This window comes from Lissotriton helveticus, chromosome 4_1 (genome assembly GCF_964261635.1).
Source record: "Lissotriton helveticus chromosome 4_1, aLisHel1.1, whole genome shotgun sequence".
Classification (NCBI taxonomy): Eukaryota; Metazoa; Chordata; class Amphibia; order Caudata; family Salamandridae; genus Lissotriton; species Lissotriton helveticus.
The window spans coordinates 142,481,468-142,500,205 of NC_136063.1; the positions used below are offsets into that span (position 1 = coordinate 142,481,468).

An 18,738-nucleotide genomic window follows, 5' to 3' on the forward strand; every position below is an offset into this window, starting at 1 on the left:
CCTTTTTCTCTGGCTACCAAGTCTCTGATCCAATCAGGACAGGCTTCACATTTGGGTGTCTTTTTCCTCAACATGCAAAGTGGTACGTAGTGCTGTGGGGAGTGACAGAGTAGGCTCAAACCTTTTTTTCTTAAGACATCCTCAACAGGTACTTTGTTTGCAACTGCGGTCTGAATACCCTCCCTGAGGAACCCATACATACTCTCCACAAGACTATTTGAGGTACGAGAATAGAGTGCTACTTTGAAATGCTTGATGTAGAAACGATCAATAAAATCCTTCATGGGGGATGAGATAAAGTAGGTACCATTGTCTGTGACTAATTTCCTTGGCCCTCTATATCAACATTTTTTGCAGGAATTTAATGACATTGTCAGTGGATACGATGAAAACAAAATATATCCAATTTGAAAAATAGTCAATAAGGACTACAACATTTTTTTGATTAGTAGGAAGCATTTCAAAAGGACCAACCAAGTCCACAGCAACTTTGGACAAGACATCATCTGGCAGTCGGGCTGTGTGGGTTGGTATTTAACGTTTGTCCAGTATTTCTCGGATAACAAATGTGTCGCATTTGGAAATCCAGTGTGAGACTCGGGAGTCCAAGGATTGCCACCAAAAGAACTGTTTTAAATTCTTGCAAGTGCCATCCACATCTAAATGGGCTTGATGAGCTGCTTCAATTAGCTTTTCTCATAAGGAGGATGGTGGAATACAAACATAATTTTTCATTAGAACCCCATTGACCAGAGACAGTTCCCCTTCAGCCTGAGAAAAGGGTTTAAGAGGTGAAGCAAGGGACCCTTCCCTGGACCAACCTTTAGAAACAAAATCTATCACTAACAATAATACCTCATGTTTGCTCAATGCATCCATCCAATCACGCAAAGAAACCACATCCAAGGAGGATTGTAAAACATCATTCAAAGTAGCCGCAATGCACTCCACATGATATTAGTCATCATTTGCATCAATAATATTTAATGGCAACCTGGAGAGACAGTCTGCTCTCATGTTTAAGCCTCCAGGAATATGAGTGATGGTATAGTTATACTCCTGTAAACGTGATAACAACCTTAATAGTCTGGCAGACGCCTTGCCAGAGCTGTTACCATTAAGCATGTGAAGAAAAGCTTTATGGTCTGGGTAAAGTTCAAAATGCGTGCTCCAAAGGAAGGTTTTTAATTTTTCAATTGCCCACAGGCAAGCTAATGCCTCCCTCTCAATTGTGCTATTACGTGCCTCCGCCTGAAGCAATGATCCAGAAGCGAAGCAATTGTAAGCTCATCGCCTTGGACCATTTGGGATAAAAATGCCCCCAGCCCAAACTACCTGGCATCTACCATGAGTATACATTTGCAACCAGAATTGTAAGAAGATAGGGTTGGAGTCTTTACAATCAAATTCTTGATGGTTTCAAACGCTTGAGCAACTGTATAGTCCCAAACAAACCCCTCACCTTTTTGCAACTGCTTACACAAGGGTTGAACCACAAGTGCATATCCTGCATGCCCGTGAATAATACTCACTCATCCCACGGAATGACTTTAAAGTATCTTTATCCTTGGGCGGAGGCACCTCACTGATCGCCAGTACCAAGGATAATTTGAGTCTAGGACTTTAGATAATATCACATTGTGTTCCATGAATGGATTCTGCAAAAATCAAGACTTCGTCTTGGTAAGCCCGTGTACCATTTACGCCCAACAGTATAGAGTCCATCAACTTCTGACCCATTGATATTTAGAAAGGGTTTATTTTGACAGATCAATTGCATGTCTTACACTGCTACAGTCAAGCTACACTAGTAGGCCTGAAACCATGTTTGTACTGCCAATGCTCTGAACGGCACAATAGGTGCTGCAATTCACTGGTGGCATTTAACTTTCAGACCCTGACTACACTTTCTGCCATAAGCTAACGACCTATAGATAAGGTATATATACCAATCAGATGTATACAAATATCATCATGTTGAAAGGAGAAGCACGTTAGCACTGGTTAGCAGGGCTTAAAGTGCACAGAGTTCTACAGCCAGCAGAACAGGTAAGGGAAACATCTGGCTGTACATCATGCACAAGATGGTCAGTCCTGCAATTACTCTGTCCTATATAGTGCTGTATAGACATATATAATTAGTCTATCCTCATTATAATCAGATATTTTTGAAGAATCACTCTACATTGGATAATGCCATACTGAAGTGGGAATTTGAGGAATGGGTCTATCGCAGATATTGCCAGATGAACTATTGGGGAATAACTCTAGATGGATTTTACCATGTAGGCCGCTGAAGAATGACTCCTATAAGCTGTTAAGACTATTGAAAAATAATGCTAGCCTAGATACTGTAAGATTAACACAGGATGTATAACTGCTGGGGATGACTTTACCCTGGCCCCAGCAAGTAGATCGGCAAGGGGCAACCAGGCTGGAAAGCAGGATAAATGTATCCTTGCTAGGCCCGGTAAATCATCTATGTGCCACATTCCTCCTATTTTCCTTTCCACACTAGAACAGCTTAATGTCAGTGGCATCGAATGGACTGCTCACCTGTTTCTCCATTTTAAGGTACTCCTAACCCCCATATACTGAGGGACTGGTGGTATCTGAATTGTTGCTCATGTTTTCTTTGTCTTTTCTTTTGTGTTACAGGACTATGAGCTCCAGTTGGTAACATACAAAGCTCAAGTAGAACCTGTAGCCTCTCCAGCTAAAAAAGCCAAAGTACAGTCCGCATCAGACAACATCATCCAAGAGGTGAGAGCCAGGAGATCAATATGCCGGTGTCCAGAAAACAATCAAGAACTAAACTGCCAGGCGTGCAACTCTGGAATCTCTTCATCTTATCTTCATCTCATCTGTTGTACACACACTTGTTGCACATAACTAACACATACACAGTCTCATTATTAAAACTGCCCTCTGTCTGTTGGAAACTTCCGACTGTAAGTCATCAGAGCACTGCCACACAAGCCAAGTTTTGCATCTCTTCTCAGAGCGCCTTCTGACTTTTGAAGTCTTCAAGCCAATTCCATGAAACACACTTTGCCATTAAGATGAAAGTAAGTCTGGTAGTAGTCTTGAGCTGTAATATTTCAGCCTCTTGAAGTTCTTAAGGCTTGTATCAGAAAATCCTTGAGTGTTATCTCTGCACTAGCTATTACTGACTCCCTGACATACACGGTATCTTCTGTTGTGGCAAAAAACCTATTGACACCTCTCTGCATTTATGACTAAAACTGGTCTGCTCTGTTTTGTTTCAGTATGTGGATCTACGGACACGGTACAGTGAGCTCACCACCCTCACGAGCCAGTACATCAAATTCATCACAGTGACCCTGGGACGACTAGAGGAAGAGGAGGTATGTAAGCAAAGGCCAATCGATGCTGATGTATGGCCTGCACTGGAGGGTACTGGTGGCCAGGCAAAACTTGTCAATACTTTTTTGTGCCTACATTCTGCATTACTTTTCATGATGACATATCATATACTCCATTTCTGCTTCAAGATGCTCCTCATCATCTTTAGGCATGATGCAGAAGTTACAAGTCATTGTCGCTAGCCACCCTCCAGTGAGTAGTACTGCCATCCCTACTTCCACACCGCCACTTCTTGTAATTTCAGTGCAGAATGTGACCTGGTGAAGTGATCTCACCTGCATTTGCTGGTATCCATGAATCAAATGCTCGTGGTGTTGTGGATCTGATGCTCCTCGGCATATCGAGCTCTAGGATTGCACAATTAAGGGCTGCTCGCAATTTGCTGCAGGCTGTCGGTTGGGACACCAATGCGCATCAACTTGCAGTGTATATTTTTTTGACTGCAAGACACTTCCCAGATACACCATCCTCTCTGTACTTCTCCAGCATGTTACTCTTGCTATGCAACACTTACTTAGTCCCACATCTCCTCAGTGCAAACCCCTCCAAAAAGCAAATATGCAGCCAAAACTGTCTGTCCGACTGTCGGTATCCTAGTAACATGTTAATGAGTGAATGTGTTTGGAAGACAATTACAGATTTTGCCAAATACAGAAAATGCGAATGTGTCTTGATTTCTAATATTTAACAGTTTGGTTTTCATTTTAGTTTATGCTAACTTTTCTCTAACTTTTGCATCTGTTCTTCCTTTTGTTTTCTTTCCTTTTCTTTGCCCTTGGATCTGAGATGCTTTCCAAAAGTGTTTTTGTTGAATGGTAACATTTGTATGGTTTTAAGGAGAAAGGAAGGGTTAAAAATACCTTCCATAAAATAAAACTGTTTAGTTAAAAAAGCTAATATTTCCCCACGACGACTGGCTTTCAGGCACCAGGTACTCCACTCCTTGCTTGCATGCCTGTTGGCACATTTCCCATCATGCAATTCTCCCACTATCGTCTTTTTCTTTTGTTTTCCATCAGTCATTTCCTCATTGTTTTGCCATGGCAGAAGCAGCTTGCACGCCTCTTCCCTTGCATCAGATGATTGTGTCATTGTCCCATTCTAACTTTACATGTGCGTTTAGACGAGGGGGTGTAGAATTCAATCACTTTGTATTGGCAGATCCATATTTCTATATGGAGTACTCCTATTCGCCTTTGTTGCGATTGTAACCTCTTGATCTAATATAAATACAGGGTTTCTGAGTAGAAAATGTGTATAGCTTTTAATCTAAACTAACCACATATGACAGTGGTCTCTGAAATCTAAGCCCCTTTTTTTATCTTCACTCATGATATTCAGCTGTCGGATGTGGTACAGTGACACAAAGAGCTGACACATACCATAATGATTTATCTTCAAATTTGGATGGCCCGTAGTTCAGTTTTACCTCGACCATGCTCTAAAACCTCATTTTACAGTTCAGGGTATGCACATTTGTTTTTAGCTTCTCCGGTTTGTCTAGAAAAATCTTGGTTTTGCAAATTTTCTTTTTCATGTCCCGTGGAACCTACTTTTTGCAAGGTTTTAACAAGCTCTATGCTTTGTAAAGTTTTTGAAGTGTATGAATGCTTAAAAAAAAATTCAAAGTTAGCAAAAGTGAACTTCATAAATACACTGCCTTTAGTTAGAGTAAGCCTAACACTCGAAAAAAGAAACAGCCACAGCCTCACCTGCCTTATCTTCCTCTGGACTTAATGTTCAGAGGTCTAGGTGGTGAAAAGCTCATATTTATAATTGGCTGCAGACCAGTCGCATCCGTCAATCAGAATATTTTTTCTCGAACCGGACCACTATTATCTAGCACAAGTAGGCCCGTTGATGACATCTGTGGCAGGTTGGCATGGAAAAGCGCTACAGGACTGCACTCCCCTACACTCACTGCCTGCACCTGAGATACTTGTACCAATGTGATGTTGTTCTCCTGAAGTGAGTTTCCTTTGAGCAGAGTTCCTCCTCCCTGTGATCTGACAATCAAAGATATGGAGAACAAAGAGTGAGTGGGGAATTAATGTCAGTTTGAGGCAGTACTCCTTTATTACCTTGTAGTACAAGTTACTTGCCTTCGGTAATGCCATTTCTGTTAGAGAGTCTAACTAACTGAAGATTCCTCACCTTAGAATATTCCCCGCGCTTCAGACTGGAAAATCTTGAGCAGTACCTCTGTGTGCCAGTAGGTGGCATCGTCGGAGTCTGAAGTGACCCCATGGTGCCCATATAAGCTCCACCCCAATGCACAAACATAAGTTTCTTTTGTGACTATTTCCATGGCAAAAACGCAGAGCCACATAAAAACCAATGTTTGATCAGTGTCTAATGGGATTTTCAAGATCAAAACCCCAGTTCGTAGAGTAGGAAGGGAGGGGCAGTGTCGGTGAGGACTCTGCGGTTAAATAGTCTCTACTTGAAAAGATGTTACTAAAGGTAAGACCGATTCCTCACCTTGGAAAAGATACCCAAGCAATATCTCTCCAAATGTGGTTCTGCGAACTGGCTTACTCCAGAAAATCCTGGAGGACCAAACAAGGGAAGTTCCTGTCTTGACGAGCCTGCAGTCCAAGCCATAGTGCTTCGGGAACGTATGGAGTGATGCCCACACAGCTGCTTGGCAGATGTCTAAGGTAGATACACTGCATGCTAAATCAATAGTAGGGGCCTTGGCGGTGGTAGAATGTGCCTGCAGTCTCTCAGGAGGCTGCTTCTTAGCTAATCTGTAGTAGATCTTTATGCAGTGCACAATCCATCTAGAGAAGGTGTGCTTCTGCAGAGCCTTGATCTTTTTCTCTCCAGTGAACCCAATGAAGAGCTGATCTTCCACCTGATGGTCTTTGGTGCGATCAAAGTAGAAAGAAAGAGCGCTCTTTGAGTTCAGGCAATGCAGTCTCTCCTCCTCCTTGGAAGGATGAGGTGGAGCGAAAAAAGTTGGCAGAGTGAAACTCTGACATAAAATGGGTTGACAACCTTCATCAGGAAGGAGGCATGCATCCGAAGGACCAGTTTGTCAGAGGAAAAACCTGGTATACGGAGGTTGAACCGAAAAAGCTTGTAGCTTGCTGATCCTCCTGGCCAATGTAATGGCCACGAGAAATACCATTTTGATAGTCAAAAGCTGCAGAGAACAGTTGTGTAGGGGCTCGAAGGGGGAACACATGAGAAATGTTAGGACCAGGTTGAGGTCCCATTGGGGCACCAAGAAAGGGGTAGGAGGTAACAAGTATTGCAAACCTCTCAGAAAACGAATCACAACTGGTGGCTTGAACACAAGGGGTGATCAGGCAACTGCATAAAAGCCAAAATAGCCAACAGGTAACTTTTAACAATGCCCAGTGCAAGACCTTGGCAGGTTAAATATAGAACAAACAGCAGCACTTTTGACAGCAGTGCAGAAAGTTGGTCCACATGACTGGAGGAACACCAGGCCACACATTTATCCCAATGCAGGTGCATACTGTTTAGTGAAGTTCCGCCAAGATGACATCATAGACCTCGTAAGGAAGATTGGAAACCCTCAACTGTTGCTGCTCAATCTCCATGAATGAAGGTGAAGCATGCATCTTTTCGGGTGCTGGGTGCTGGGCCCTGTGACAGGAAATCCTTCTGAAGGGGCAGCACGACCGGAGGAACCGTACCTATGCTCAGATATTTAGGAAAACATACTCTCTGTGCCCAATCCGGAGCCATTAGAATGACTTAAGCCCGGTCGGTACTGATCTGGCGTGAGTTCTCAAAAAAGTGGTATCGGCGGAAAGGCGTATAGGAGTCTCAAAGTCCACTCGAAGTCGAATGTGCCTAAAAGTGAGAGCCGCTTTGGAAACTCCAACAGACAGAAGTGCTGACATTGCGTGTTTTTAGTTATGGTGAACAAATCAACCCAAGATAATCCACTTCCTAGGAAGAGACCCCGTGATACCTCTGGATGTAGTCGCTGTTTGTGATTTGCATGGCATTAACGGCTGAGTTTGGCCACTCTGGCATTCAGATATCCTCCGGTCTTTCTCCCTCCCCCCAACGTGCGGGTAGGTTCCACAGGCTAGTCCGGACTGCAGACAGGTACCTCATCCTTAGGGTACCAGCACTCAGGAGATGAACGTTGACGCTGTTCAAAGGTCTTAGTAGGGTCCCACTAAGATATTGCAGGGCCACCTTGCCTGCCTCCATCTAACCAAGTGGAAGGTAGTATTCACCCCTTCCCTTGCTGTGTAGCACCCACTTTTTTTATTTTTTAGGTCCTGACAAATTGCTCTTCTGAGCATGAAACATGTCTTCCTTCAGGTAGATTAAGACACTGCTGGATCCTAGCACTATCGTGTCACATTCTACTCACTGTTTTTAGTAAAGTAGTGAACCACACCATTAAAACCCGCCGTGGATTTACTAACTTTTTTTAATTCCCACTTTTAAACACGTCTACACTTTTCCTAAAACCCTCATACCCCCATGCACCAACTGGCAGGAACAAAGATTTCCGGTAAAGAGCCCCTTTATGGGAGCCCGTCAGACATTGCAGCGCCAGTCTGACGAGGAGCAAAACCCAAATGATGAAGCATGACACCTAGCTTGCTGGGTGTGTGAGGGTTTTAGTTCCAAAAGGGGCATTCCCCTTTCACACCCCTTCCTTGTTGGGCTTGGTTACGCCCTCATCCTAACTCCCCAGGGAACAGCGTTATTCTTTTGTTATTATAGTCCAAGGGCCTCTATGCTGGACCTCATTAAATATTGCCCTTTCGAATCCCCTTGATTGGTGACTATTCAGATATCCTGCCAGGGGCTGCATGATCAGGAATATGTCCTGGTGCTTCAGCCAAGTCCAGAGATGCTGAGCCTTCTGGAACAGGGTCCACCACCCCCTGGGCCCTGCTTATTTCAATAACACATGGTGATAGTGCCCTTGAACACTAGAACTAGCCTTACCTTGATACAAGGAAGGAAGGCTTTCGATGCCAAGCGGATCACTCTCAGTTCCAGAAGGTTGATGTGGAGCTGCGATTCTGATGGAGACCAGAGTCTTCTGATCTCCACCTCTACCAGATGGCTTCCTCAGCCCAAAGTAATGCATCGGACACCACAGTCCGCTCTGGCTAGGAGATCGGGAGGGGTCTGCTGCTTACCCAATCGCGGGTTGTCAGCCAATACTGCAGATGTTTCATACTTTCTTTCAAAATCTGGACCAGGTCGAAGAGGTTTCCTTGGGGCTGCACCCACTGTGGAGCTCATATATGCCATCTGGCGTGCTTCATTACCAGGATGCAGCAGGCCATTCGACCCTGTAGCCTCAGAGTCAATCTCACCCAAACCCATGATTGAAGCTGAAACATCAGGATCATAGCCCGAATATCCTGGACTCTCTGCTTCGGAGGATAGGCACACAACTGCACTGTATCCAGAATGGCTCTGATGAAAGGGAGCGTCTGAGGAGTCCGGTGTGACTTTGATATGATAGTGAACCCCAGCGAGTACAAAAGGTTTGGCGTAGTCTGGAGGTGGGTGATGACTATTTGGGCCAAGCCCTCCTTCAGCAGCCAGTTGTAAAAGCAGGAGAAGACTGAAACCCTGACCTCCAAAGATGAGCTGCAACCACTGTCATCATGTCCATGAACCTCAGATAACACCTGTGGGCTTGCAGGACAGGAATGCGAAAATAAGCATCCTGCAAATCCAACCCTACCGCTCAGTGTTCAGGTTCCAGGGCAGACAAGTCTTGAGCCAGGGTGAGCATCGTGAATTTCTCTTTCCACACAAGGGCTTTGAGCTGGTGCAGATCTACTATAGGGTGAAGCCCTCAGCCTTTTTTCGGCATTACAAAGTAGCGGGAATAGCAATCACGACCTACTTCTGACACAGGCATCCTCTCAATAGCTCCTTTGGCCAGAAGGGTCGGCACTTCCTGGCTGAGCAAGGAGAGATGGTCCTCCATCAGCCGTTCTTGGGGTGGAGGCAAGCATGGAGGTAACTGTGGACCAATGGGGCAGGTGGTGCCTGATCCTGCCACCAATAGGATGGCTGTGCTGCATGGAGGATGCATTAAAGAGGTTAAGAGACTGCATCAGCCAGAGGGGACTGGATAGTGCACTGGGTCTAGCTCCCATGTCCTCTTTGGGATTCACAACCCCATTCAAGAAAGGTGCAGGTTGCTGAACTGCCGGGTATAGGTAATATTGCGGACAAACATTCGTTCTCCAACCACAGCCATGGTAGTGGCAAAAGGACTGTGGCCAAGACTGAGCAGATGGAGAAAGCTCAAGAAATCTAGCAGTGACCAGGCTCTCTTAAAAAAGTTCAAACACGGTTTGTCTTGTCGCCAGATAGGCGGGATTCATCAAAGGCTGTGTCAATTCATGACACTTGGAAATTCCCCAGTGGACCGCAACCAGGTGTGGCGAAGCAGTGTCTTTGTAGAGGCCCTGGCTCTATCCAGGGAGTTTGTTGGATCCAGCCCACGCCTGATGGCAAACGTCAAAGCGTCCCGGCCATCCACCAAGGCATGTTTGACGATGACAATGCCCTCTTCAGGAAGCATGGGAATCAGCTGTGCAACTTAGTTCCACAACGCATTGCAATATCAGCCCAAGAAGCATGCGGTGTTCACTAACCGCAAGGCTAGGCTGGTGGACGAGAAAATGCGCTTCTCAAATGTCTCCAGCCTCTTGCAATCCATGTACGGTGTAGTGGAAGAGAATGCATTTGGGTTGATCTTGGGTGTTGAAGCCCGCACAACCAATTTCACAGGGGATGGGTGCTGGGTGTGAAAGTCCGGGGCTCCTGGGGCAGGACGGTGTCAGTGGGCAATAATGCGGTGCACAGGGCCCCTGTGCAATATTTGGCTCAGGCCCCTAGGAGATTGTTGTTGAGGGCAGCAATGGTTTAGATGAACCCACTCCCAGGTGAAGCTTCTCAGTCAAGACCTTGGTCTTGGCCTTGACTGCTGCCAGTAGTAGATCAAGGATCTCTGTTTGCCTGCGCTTGAAGGTGGCCAAGGATGCACCCTCTTCTGAAACTGGGCTGGACAGGAAAGCATGCTACATTCAAGAGAAGTGTCCAAGCCACTGGTGCCACCCAGCTCCTCATAACCGTTTTGTCTGACTCTGGGTCCTCTTCTAAGGGACCAAACCCTTCCTCCTCATCTCCCCCTTCGGGAAGGAAGGGTCTATCTCAGGGCTATAAATCCAGGGGTTGATAGGGTCTGCCTTATGTCAGCTCAGACTTGGGGCTAATGATGGGACCACTAGCGAGTGCCATCAAGGGCAGACTTGCCGGAAGTAACCCAGTCAAGGCACCTCTGCTCCATGGGGCCTAAAGGCATGCCAGTGGGAGTCGGTGGGCCAAAGATGGCATGCATGAAGTAACTGAACTCCTACAACTGAGCAGGAGTAGCTCCGGCTCCAAGAAACTCGGAGAAGCTTGGAGTTGGGCTAGACACCAGTTTCGTCGAAGGAGTGCTGGTGGCAGGTCCTCGAAGCATGAGGTAGTTAGGGGAAACCAAAAAACGCTTTAACTTTTTCATTTTGTGATTCTTCGACCTACCCAACTTCAAAGTGGACGTCTTGGAGGGAGTAAACAACCATACATGGGAACAGCTGCAGGAATGACTCAGAGCTCGCCCTTGGGAACGAGACCGACACAAGGCCCTTATTTCCACAAACGCCAGAAGCTTTATTGACTGCTCTCAGATTGCCTTGGGGTGCGTGGACTTGCACTCCGCGCAGTTCTTTGGGTCCGGCCCGACCTCATGCACCAGAGACAACCAAGGTGAGGATCAAATACTGACATTTGTCTGTGACTGCCCCCACAGAGTTTTAAATCCATATATTTTAGAGAGGACATGTCCCTAAAACAAGAAGTGGTTAAAAAGTAACTGAGGGAGTTGTCCGGATCTGAGCTGTTGCTGTGGAAAGACAGGAGCTGAAGCCAGAGCGCCAGAGTGGCACTTATATGGCCACCTCAACATCACTTCTGATGTGTATGATGCCAACTCGGAGCCTATCAACACCACCTACCGTCGCACAGCGGCACTTCTCGAAATTTTCCAGAGCCACTCTGACGCCTGCGGAATATTCTAAGGTGGGGAATCTGAGGGTAGAAGACTTTATTAAAAGTTACAACTTTTACTTTAGAAGAAGTATCTCATTTTGTTAAGTTAAATTTTCCTCCCCCTTTGATATTGAGTTTCCTATGTAGAGGTCATTGCTCAGATTAAGGCAAGATATCTATTCTGCACTTTTCTCTCACTGTTGAAAGCTTCCTCGGTTGTTACAATGATGTTGTTTCCCATCTCCAGTCAGTCATTCACCTTTATTAGCAAAGGGCCTCTGCAGGTTCTATAATCAAGTGATTTCCTACGTTGAGTCTCGTTTGTTCTTTTTCCAGATTAAACTTCTCTCCTTGCCATAAGGTCAATTTATAAGCCCAGTCAATCTTTTGCCATTCTAACTCATAATTGGTCTATATGCTGGGCCGGTTCTTCTTTGATCCTAAGAGAAACCTACTTTACGTACTTTAATTGTGTCATGTCCTACGCTCAATCAGTCATTGGCCATTTTCTAGATAAACATAACTTTTGCCATCTTACCAGATGACTGTCGTCCTGTTTCTATGAAGTGATATTTTTAGTTAGTCTTTGATCTGGATCTACCTTCTCTGGTTACTATAATAATGTATTTTCAGATACAGAGTCTGACTTTTGTCTTTCTCCAGAGGCTGTCTCTCTCAGTGCTATGTCATGTTCTGTGATTGGTCAGTCTTACGTCTTTTTCTTGATGATTCTCCACCATTTGCTACAATGTGGTAGTGTCTGATGTTCACTGTTGTCTTTCTTTGAACAAAGATCTATTTGATGCTATAATAGAGAAAGCTTTACTGTGATCAACCTGTCTTTGATCCAATTAAATGAAGCTCCTCCAGTTGTTGTGTCGAATAGCGGGATAATTTCCCATGGTCAGTGTTCAGTTGCTAAAATGAGGCAACTTCCCATGTTCAGCTCTTCTTAGGCCTCTCTCCAGAGAAAGTGCCTCCAGCTGTTAACATGGTATAGAGCCCGACTGAAGGCTTTGGGGTGTACACTCAGTAAGTACAATACACACATCACTGAGTGAAGCACTATTCAAAAGACTTAGTCCAGAGCAACCAGTCAGTAGAGCAGCCCTGTGATGAACATAGAGCTCACACAGTAAGGAGAGCATCAGAAGGTCCTACCCTCATCCATGAAACCTAATTGAACAGATTTGAGAAATGTTCCTAGTCAAAAGGAGTCACACCTGTACTCCCGATGCGGCTCTGTCTGTAAAGCACGAACTACAATGGAACTAATATCTTGCTCTTATAATCTGCACACAAACTAGGAATGGTCTAATGAGTTTGGGAAAGTTGAGCGTGCTTCAATGCTGCATTTTCATCCTATTTACTTTGCCTCTTATTCAACACTTTACTTGCTTTTACCTTTGTTTCTGCTTTTCCATTCCTCCTCTTTGCAATTTTCAAATTTACCACTAGCCTCAAAATCAGCAATCAAATAGCTCATGCAAATTGTAGAATCCTCAACACACTCTAACTGCATGGGAAATGTTTCAAATCCCTCACCTCGTACACAAGGCACTTCAGTAATGAGGGAACATTTGTCTTTGTTTCTTTCTCCCCTACCATGTGTTTTGCCCTCTCAGACGTGACAGGCGTGCAAGCTGGTCCTGTTAAGGGTTGTATTGACCTTGTTATCTTATCCAATAATGTGCACCAGCTGCTACCCAACACTCATTTCACTTGGATGTGTTTGCACATATTGGTGTTCTTGTGCAGTGCAGATCTGCTCTGAGTATTGCGCTTCTCACCACACCCATCACAGCAACACTACCCAAAGCCATGTAGTCTGTTATATTTTGGTTGTCTGTTTCTTGTATGTCTTACACGATTGTCACCCAGACACCTCTTAGGGTCATGTATGGTGTCTGTCTCATGATCTCTGCACCTTTCAAACCATTTTGTTTTGACCTTGTAAATTTTCTGTTGGTTAGATTTGAGTTTATCACCAAACATTGATTTTATTCCACATTTGTTTTTTGTCTCCTTTACCCTCCTCACATCTCATCGGTTTTCCAAACATTCAGAAAAATGCAGAGAAGCAGAAGGTGGAGGACAGAATAAGGCTGGCTGAGGTAGAGGCTGAGCTGGAGAAGCAAAGGCAGCAGGCAGAGGCCTACGCCAAGGCAAAAGCAGAAGCTGAGAAGGAAGCCCGAGAGCTGCAGCTGCTCATGCAGGAAGAAGTGAGCAAGAGGCAGCTGGTGGCAGTGGAGGCAGAGCAACAGAAGGCCACCATTCAGCAGGAGTTGCAGCAGTTGCGCATGAATTCAGATGTATCCATCACCACCAAGGACAAAATGATTGAGGAGGCAGAGTACAACCGCAAGAAAATAGAGGAGGAGATACATTTCATACGTATTCAACTGCAAACAACTGAGAAGCAAAAGGCTGGTGCAGAGGATGAGCTGCGTGAACTGAGGGCCCGGGCAGAAGAAGCTGAACGGCAAAAGAGGCTTGCACAAGAGGAAGCAGAACGTCTGAGGAAGCAGGTCAAGGAGGAGTCACAAAAAAAGCGTGAAGCAGAGGAGGAGCTGAAGCGCAAGATCCAGGCAGAGCAGGAAGCTTCAAGAGAGAAGCAAAGGGCAATGGCTGACCTGGAGCAGCTCCGCATGCAGGCTGAGGAAGCAGAGCGAAGAATGAAGCAGGCAGAGCTTGAGAAGGAAAGGCAGATCAAAGTGGCACAAGAAGTGGCACAGCAGAGTGCTGCAGCAGAGCTCCAAAGCAAGCGCATGTCTTTTGCAGAAAAGACAGCCCAGTTGGAGATGTCTCTCAAGCAGGAGCACATCACAATTACCCACTTGCAGGAAGAGGCAGAGCGCCTGAAGAAACAGCAGGAGGAGGCAGACCGGGCCAGGGAAGAATCTGAGAAGGAACTGGAAAAATGGCGGCAGAAGGCAAATGAAGCCCTGCGTCTTAGACTTCAAGCAGAGGAAATTGCGCATAAGAAGACCCTTGCACAAGAGGAAGCTGAGAAGCAGAAAGAGGATGCAGAGCGTGAGGCCCGTAAGAGGGCCAAGGCTGAAGAGTCTGCCCTGCGTCAAAAGGAACTTGCTGAAGAGGAGCTCGAGAAGCAAAGGAGGCTAGCTGAAGGTACTTCGCAACAAAAGTTTTCTGCAGAGCAGGAGTTGATTCGCCTTAAGGCTGAAACTGAAAATGGTGAGCAGCAGCGTCTTCTCCTCGAAGAGGAGCTCTATCGTCTCAAGTCTGAGGTGAATGAGGCGATCCACAAGAGAAAGGAGCTAGAAGAGGAGTTGGCTAGAGTGCGGGCAGAAATGGAGATCCTCTTGCAGAGCAAATCAAAGGCAGAGGAAGACTCCAAGTCCAACACTGAGAAGTCAAAGCAGATATTGGAGGTTGAAGCTAGCAAGTTCAGAGAGCTTGCAGAGGAAGCAGCCAAGCTTCGAGCATTATCAGAAGAGGCCAAGAGGCAACGCCAAATAGCTGAAGAAGAAGCAACCCGACAGCGTGCCGAGGCTGACCGTATTCTGAAGGAGAAGCTTGCTGCCATAAACGATGCCACCCGATTGAAAACAGAGGCAGAAATTGCCCTAAAGGAAAAAGAGGCAGAAAACGAACGCCTTCGACGCTTGGCTGAAGATGAAGCGTACCAGCGTAAGCTCCTAGAGGAACAGGCATCCCAGCACAAGCAGGATATTGAAGAAAAAATCAATTTACTGAAAAAATCCTCTGAAAATGAACTAGATAGGCAGAAGACCATTGTAGAAGACAGCCTTAAGCACAGACGTGTCATAGAAGAGGAGATTCGCATTCTCAAGATCAACTTTGAGAAGGCCTCTATGGGAAAATCAGACTTGGAACTGGAGCTCAACAAGCTCAAGAACATCGCTGATGACACACAGCGCAGCAAAGAGATGGCAGAACAAGAAGCGGAGAAGCAGAGGCAGCTGGCTCTGGAAGAGGAGAAACGCAGAAAGGAAGCAGAGGAAAAGGTAAAGAAGATTCTTGCTGCTGAACAAGAGGCTGCCTGGCAACGCAAATTGGCTCTGGAAGAGGTGGAGCGCCTGAAACTGAAGGCAGAGGAGGCCAAGAGGCAAAAAGAGTTGGCAGAAAAGGAAGCTGAGAGGCAGATCCAGCTGGCTCAAGAAGCAGCCTACAAGAAAATTGAAGCGGAAGAGAAGGCACACTTTGCCGTGGTGCAACAGAAGGAGCAAGAGCTCATGCAAACAAGGAGGGAGGAGCAAAGCATACTGGACAAGCTGAAAGAGGAGGCAGAGAAAGCCAAGCGGACAGCTGAGGAGGCAGAGCACCAGCGCATGAAAGCTGAACAGGATGCTGCTATGTGCCGCTTGCAGGTCGAGGAGGCAGAGCGCCTGAAGCAGCGGGCAGAAGAGGAGGTCCAGGCCAAAGCTCAAGCGCAGGAGGATGCAGAAAAGCTCAGAAAAGAAGCTGAACTGGAAGCTGCCAAGAGAGCCCAAGCGGAGCAGGCTGCCCTCAAGCAGAAGCAGCTAGCCGATGTGGAAATGGAAAAGCACAAGAAGTTTGCTGAGCAGACACTGAGACAGAAAGACCAAGTAGAGCAGGAACTGACCAAAGTTAAGCTGCAGCTGGACGAGACTGACCATCAGAAGGCCATTTTGGATGATGAGCTTCAGAGATTGAAGGAAGAGGTGACTGATTCAATCCGGCAGAAGAGACTAGTAGAAGAAGAACTGTTCAAGGTGAAGGTGCAGATGGAGGAGCTCATCAAACTGAAAATCCGAATTGAGGAGGAAAATAAAATGCTCCTCACCAAAGACAAAGATAGCACCCAAAAATTTCTAGAGGAGGAGGCCGCAAAGATGAAGAAGGTTGCTGAAGAGGCAGCACGTCTGAGCATAGAGGCCCAGGAGGCAGCCCGCATGAGAAAGCTGGCAGAAGATGACCTCACTGATCAACGGGCACTAGCTGAGAAGATGTTGAAGGAGAAAATGCAAGCCGTTCAGGAGGCTACCAGACTAAAAGCTGAGGCTGAGATGCTACAAAAGCAGAAGGACCTGGCGCAGGAACAGGCAAAGAAGTACCAAGAGGACAAGGAGCAAATGCAGCAACTCCTAACCGAGGAGACTGAGGGATTCCAGAAGACACTGGAGGCAGAAAGAAAACGCCAGCTTGAGATCACTGCTGAGGCAGAGCGCCTCAAGCTACATGTCCTGGAGATGGATAAAGCCAAGGCAAAGGCTGAGGAGGATGCCAAGAAATTCAGGAAGCAAGCAGAGGAAATCAGTGCGAAGCTTCACCAGACTGAGCTGTCGACCAAGGAGAAGATGACAGTTGTGCACACGCTAGAGATCCAGAGGCAGCAAAGTGACAAGGAGGCAGAGGACCTTAGAAAAGCCATTGCTGAGCTGGAAAATGAGAAAGAGAAACTTAAGAGAGAAGCCGAGCAGCTGCAGAAAATGTCTGAGGAGGTAACTAATCTACATGTCTCTTGTGATGTCATTTATGCTGTTGAGATCCTGCAACATTTTTAGTATTGCTGACCTGTCAATGAGGGCCTGTCTCTGTAAGCTAAGAGGCGCCACAAGATCGATTGAGAAACCACATAAGGGCAGAGCACCTAAAGATATTGCACAGTAACACCTGTCTCTCTAGACTGTTCTGCTCAGTGATTGTCTAGAGATAATAGGTAGACCTCCTGAATAAAGATGAGGGATTCTGATGACCCTCAGGGCAAGTGTCATGAATGAAAAGGAGTGGGCTTAGAGTAAGGCGTGGCATTATACAAATAGCCCAAATGATAAAATCCATATCCTTATATATATTATTGGAGTAAAGTTAAAAATGTGTTTGAAATTCAAATTTCTATGTGCTGTAGTGTAGTCTCTTAAAAGTGCTTAAATGTGAATAGTGCCTCATATCGTTCCTCTGCTTCGGCTCTGATGTTTGTCCGAAACAGCAACTCTTCACCCACTAAATAACAATAACAGTGCTAGGCAGAGGACGGGAAAAGACTAGCTGGGATTACATCTGCCAGAAAAGGTGGTATATGCATATAAGCATCCTTCTAAAGGAGTGGTGGAGTTGAAGGAGAAATGTAAGACACAAACGCCATCTTTAGGAGTGATCCGTTAATTCAGAAGGGCCTTGTAGCAGCTGTCACCTGCACCATACGACTGATAAATTGAATTATTTTGACCAAAATCTCCTTGTAAAACTCCTGGGGGAAATGATGTGTAAATCAGCATGGGAACACATTCTTGTATGTTTTTTTCCTGAAAATCTTGTAAACCCACTGATTTCCCCACTTCCAGACTGCTGTGACCATTGGTGATGGTAATCCTGGAAATTTTAACGGGCCACTCAATAATGACCTTGAGGATTGCAGAGTGGGGTAGGTCACCGGTATTATCCCGTGCTGGATGCATGTACGCTGCACATACCGTGGTTCCTCTGCAATACCTAAGGGGCAAAATTTAATTTCCGATAGGGTCAGATCTATTTCTATAGAACTAGTTTACAGAAGGTATTGATTTCAACACACAAGGTGGGTAACTCCTGGGTTGGGCATCTATCAATATTCATCAACCCAATCCGATGTAGATTAGGTTCACTACAGTCCTGGCGAATTGCCTGGATCAATAATGACTACTAAATTGACTAAAAACATGTTGAACTTTTTTTATTTAAAACAAGTATGGTGGATATTCAAAGGATCATATATTCCTTCATTGCTTCATATAGTTTTTAAACATGACAATAGACACCACTTTAATAATTATTAGGTAACTTAGTCATTTTTAATACTATCCATTCACATTTCCAATCTACACTCTTAGAACCCTCAGTTTAGGTTCATCACAGGCAAATAACATCTAAGACATTTCCAGCAAAGAGCACCGTGAGGGATTGCAGCTCCGGCCCAAGGAGGAGGCGCCCGATGATGAAGCATGCTACCAAATTGAGTGGGAGAGGGTTCTTGCTTTTGAGTATTCAGATTTGTCTGACCTTTCCTTCAATAGGGCGACACCTCTGGGATCTCCCTTTGTGAAGTTTCATAGGACCTCCATAGTCTTAGCGTATTGATTCACTCATAGCAAGGGCCTTTGTTTTATATAAGAAAAGACCAATAAGAAGCATAGCAGAGTAATTGTAGAGTAAGAACATTGACAGGATCTACGATAGTGAAGAAACAGTAGCTATGGCGAGTGGGGTAATTTTTAAACTAGATGGACTCTGCTTTCATGGTTTGCCGTCCTTATCTTTGTGTCATTATGAGTTGACGGTGTGCTATTTGTGCATTGGGAC

At 45.5% G+C, this 18,738-nt stretch overlaps 1 protein-coding gene and 1 long non-coding RNA gene across 15 annotated transcripts in view; one reads left to right on the top strand and one right to left on the bottom strand.

The window, feature by feature from the left end:
- PLEC (plectin) overlaps positions 1 to 18,738 on the top strand; it is a 1,130,647-nt gene that overhangs the window by 1,077,247 nt on the left and 34,662 nt on the right. For all 14 annotated transcript variants that reach the window (XM_078686563.1, XM_078686567.1, XM_078686564.1 and 11 more), the window contains 3 exons: positions 2,659 to 2,763; positions 3,270 to 3,368; positions 13,521 to 16,901. In XM_078686563.1, coding sequence (XP_078542689.1) covers positions 2,659 to 2,763; positions 3,270 to 3,368; positions 13,521 to 16,901 — 3,585 coding nt within the window. The remainder of the gene's footprint in view (positions 1 to 2,658; positions 2,764 to 3,269; positions 3,369 to 13,520; positions 16,902 to 18,738) is intronic.
- The window catches only part of LOC144828428 (uncharacterized), a 205,381-nt gene that overhangs the window by 31,889 nt on the left and 154,754 nt on the right, over positions 1 to 18,738 (bottom strand). The gene's annotated exons all lie outside the window — the stretch shown is intronic.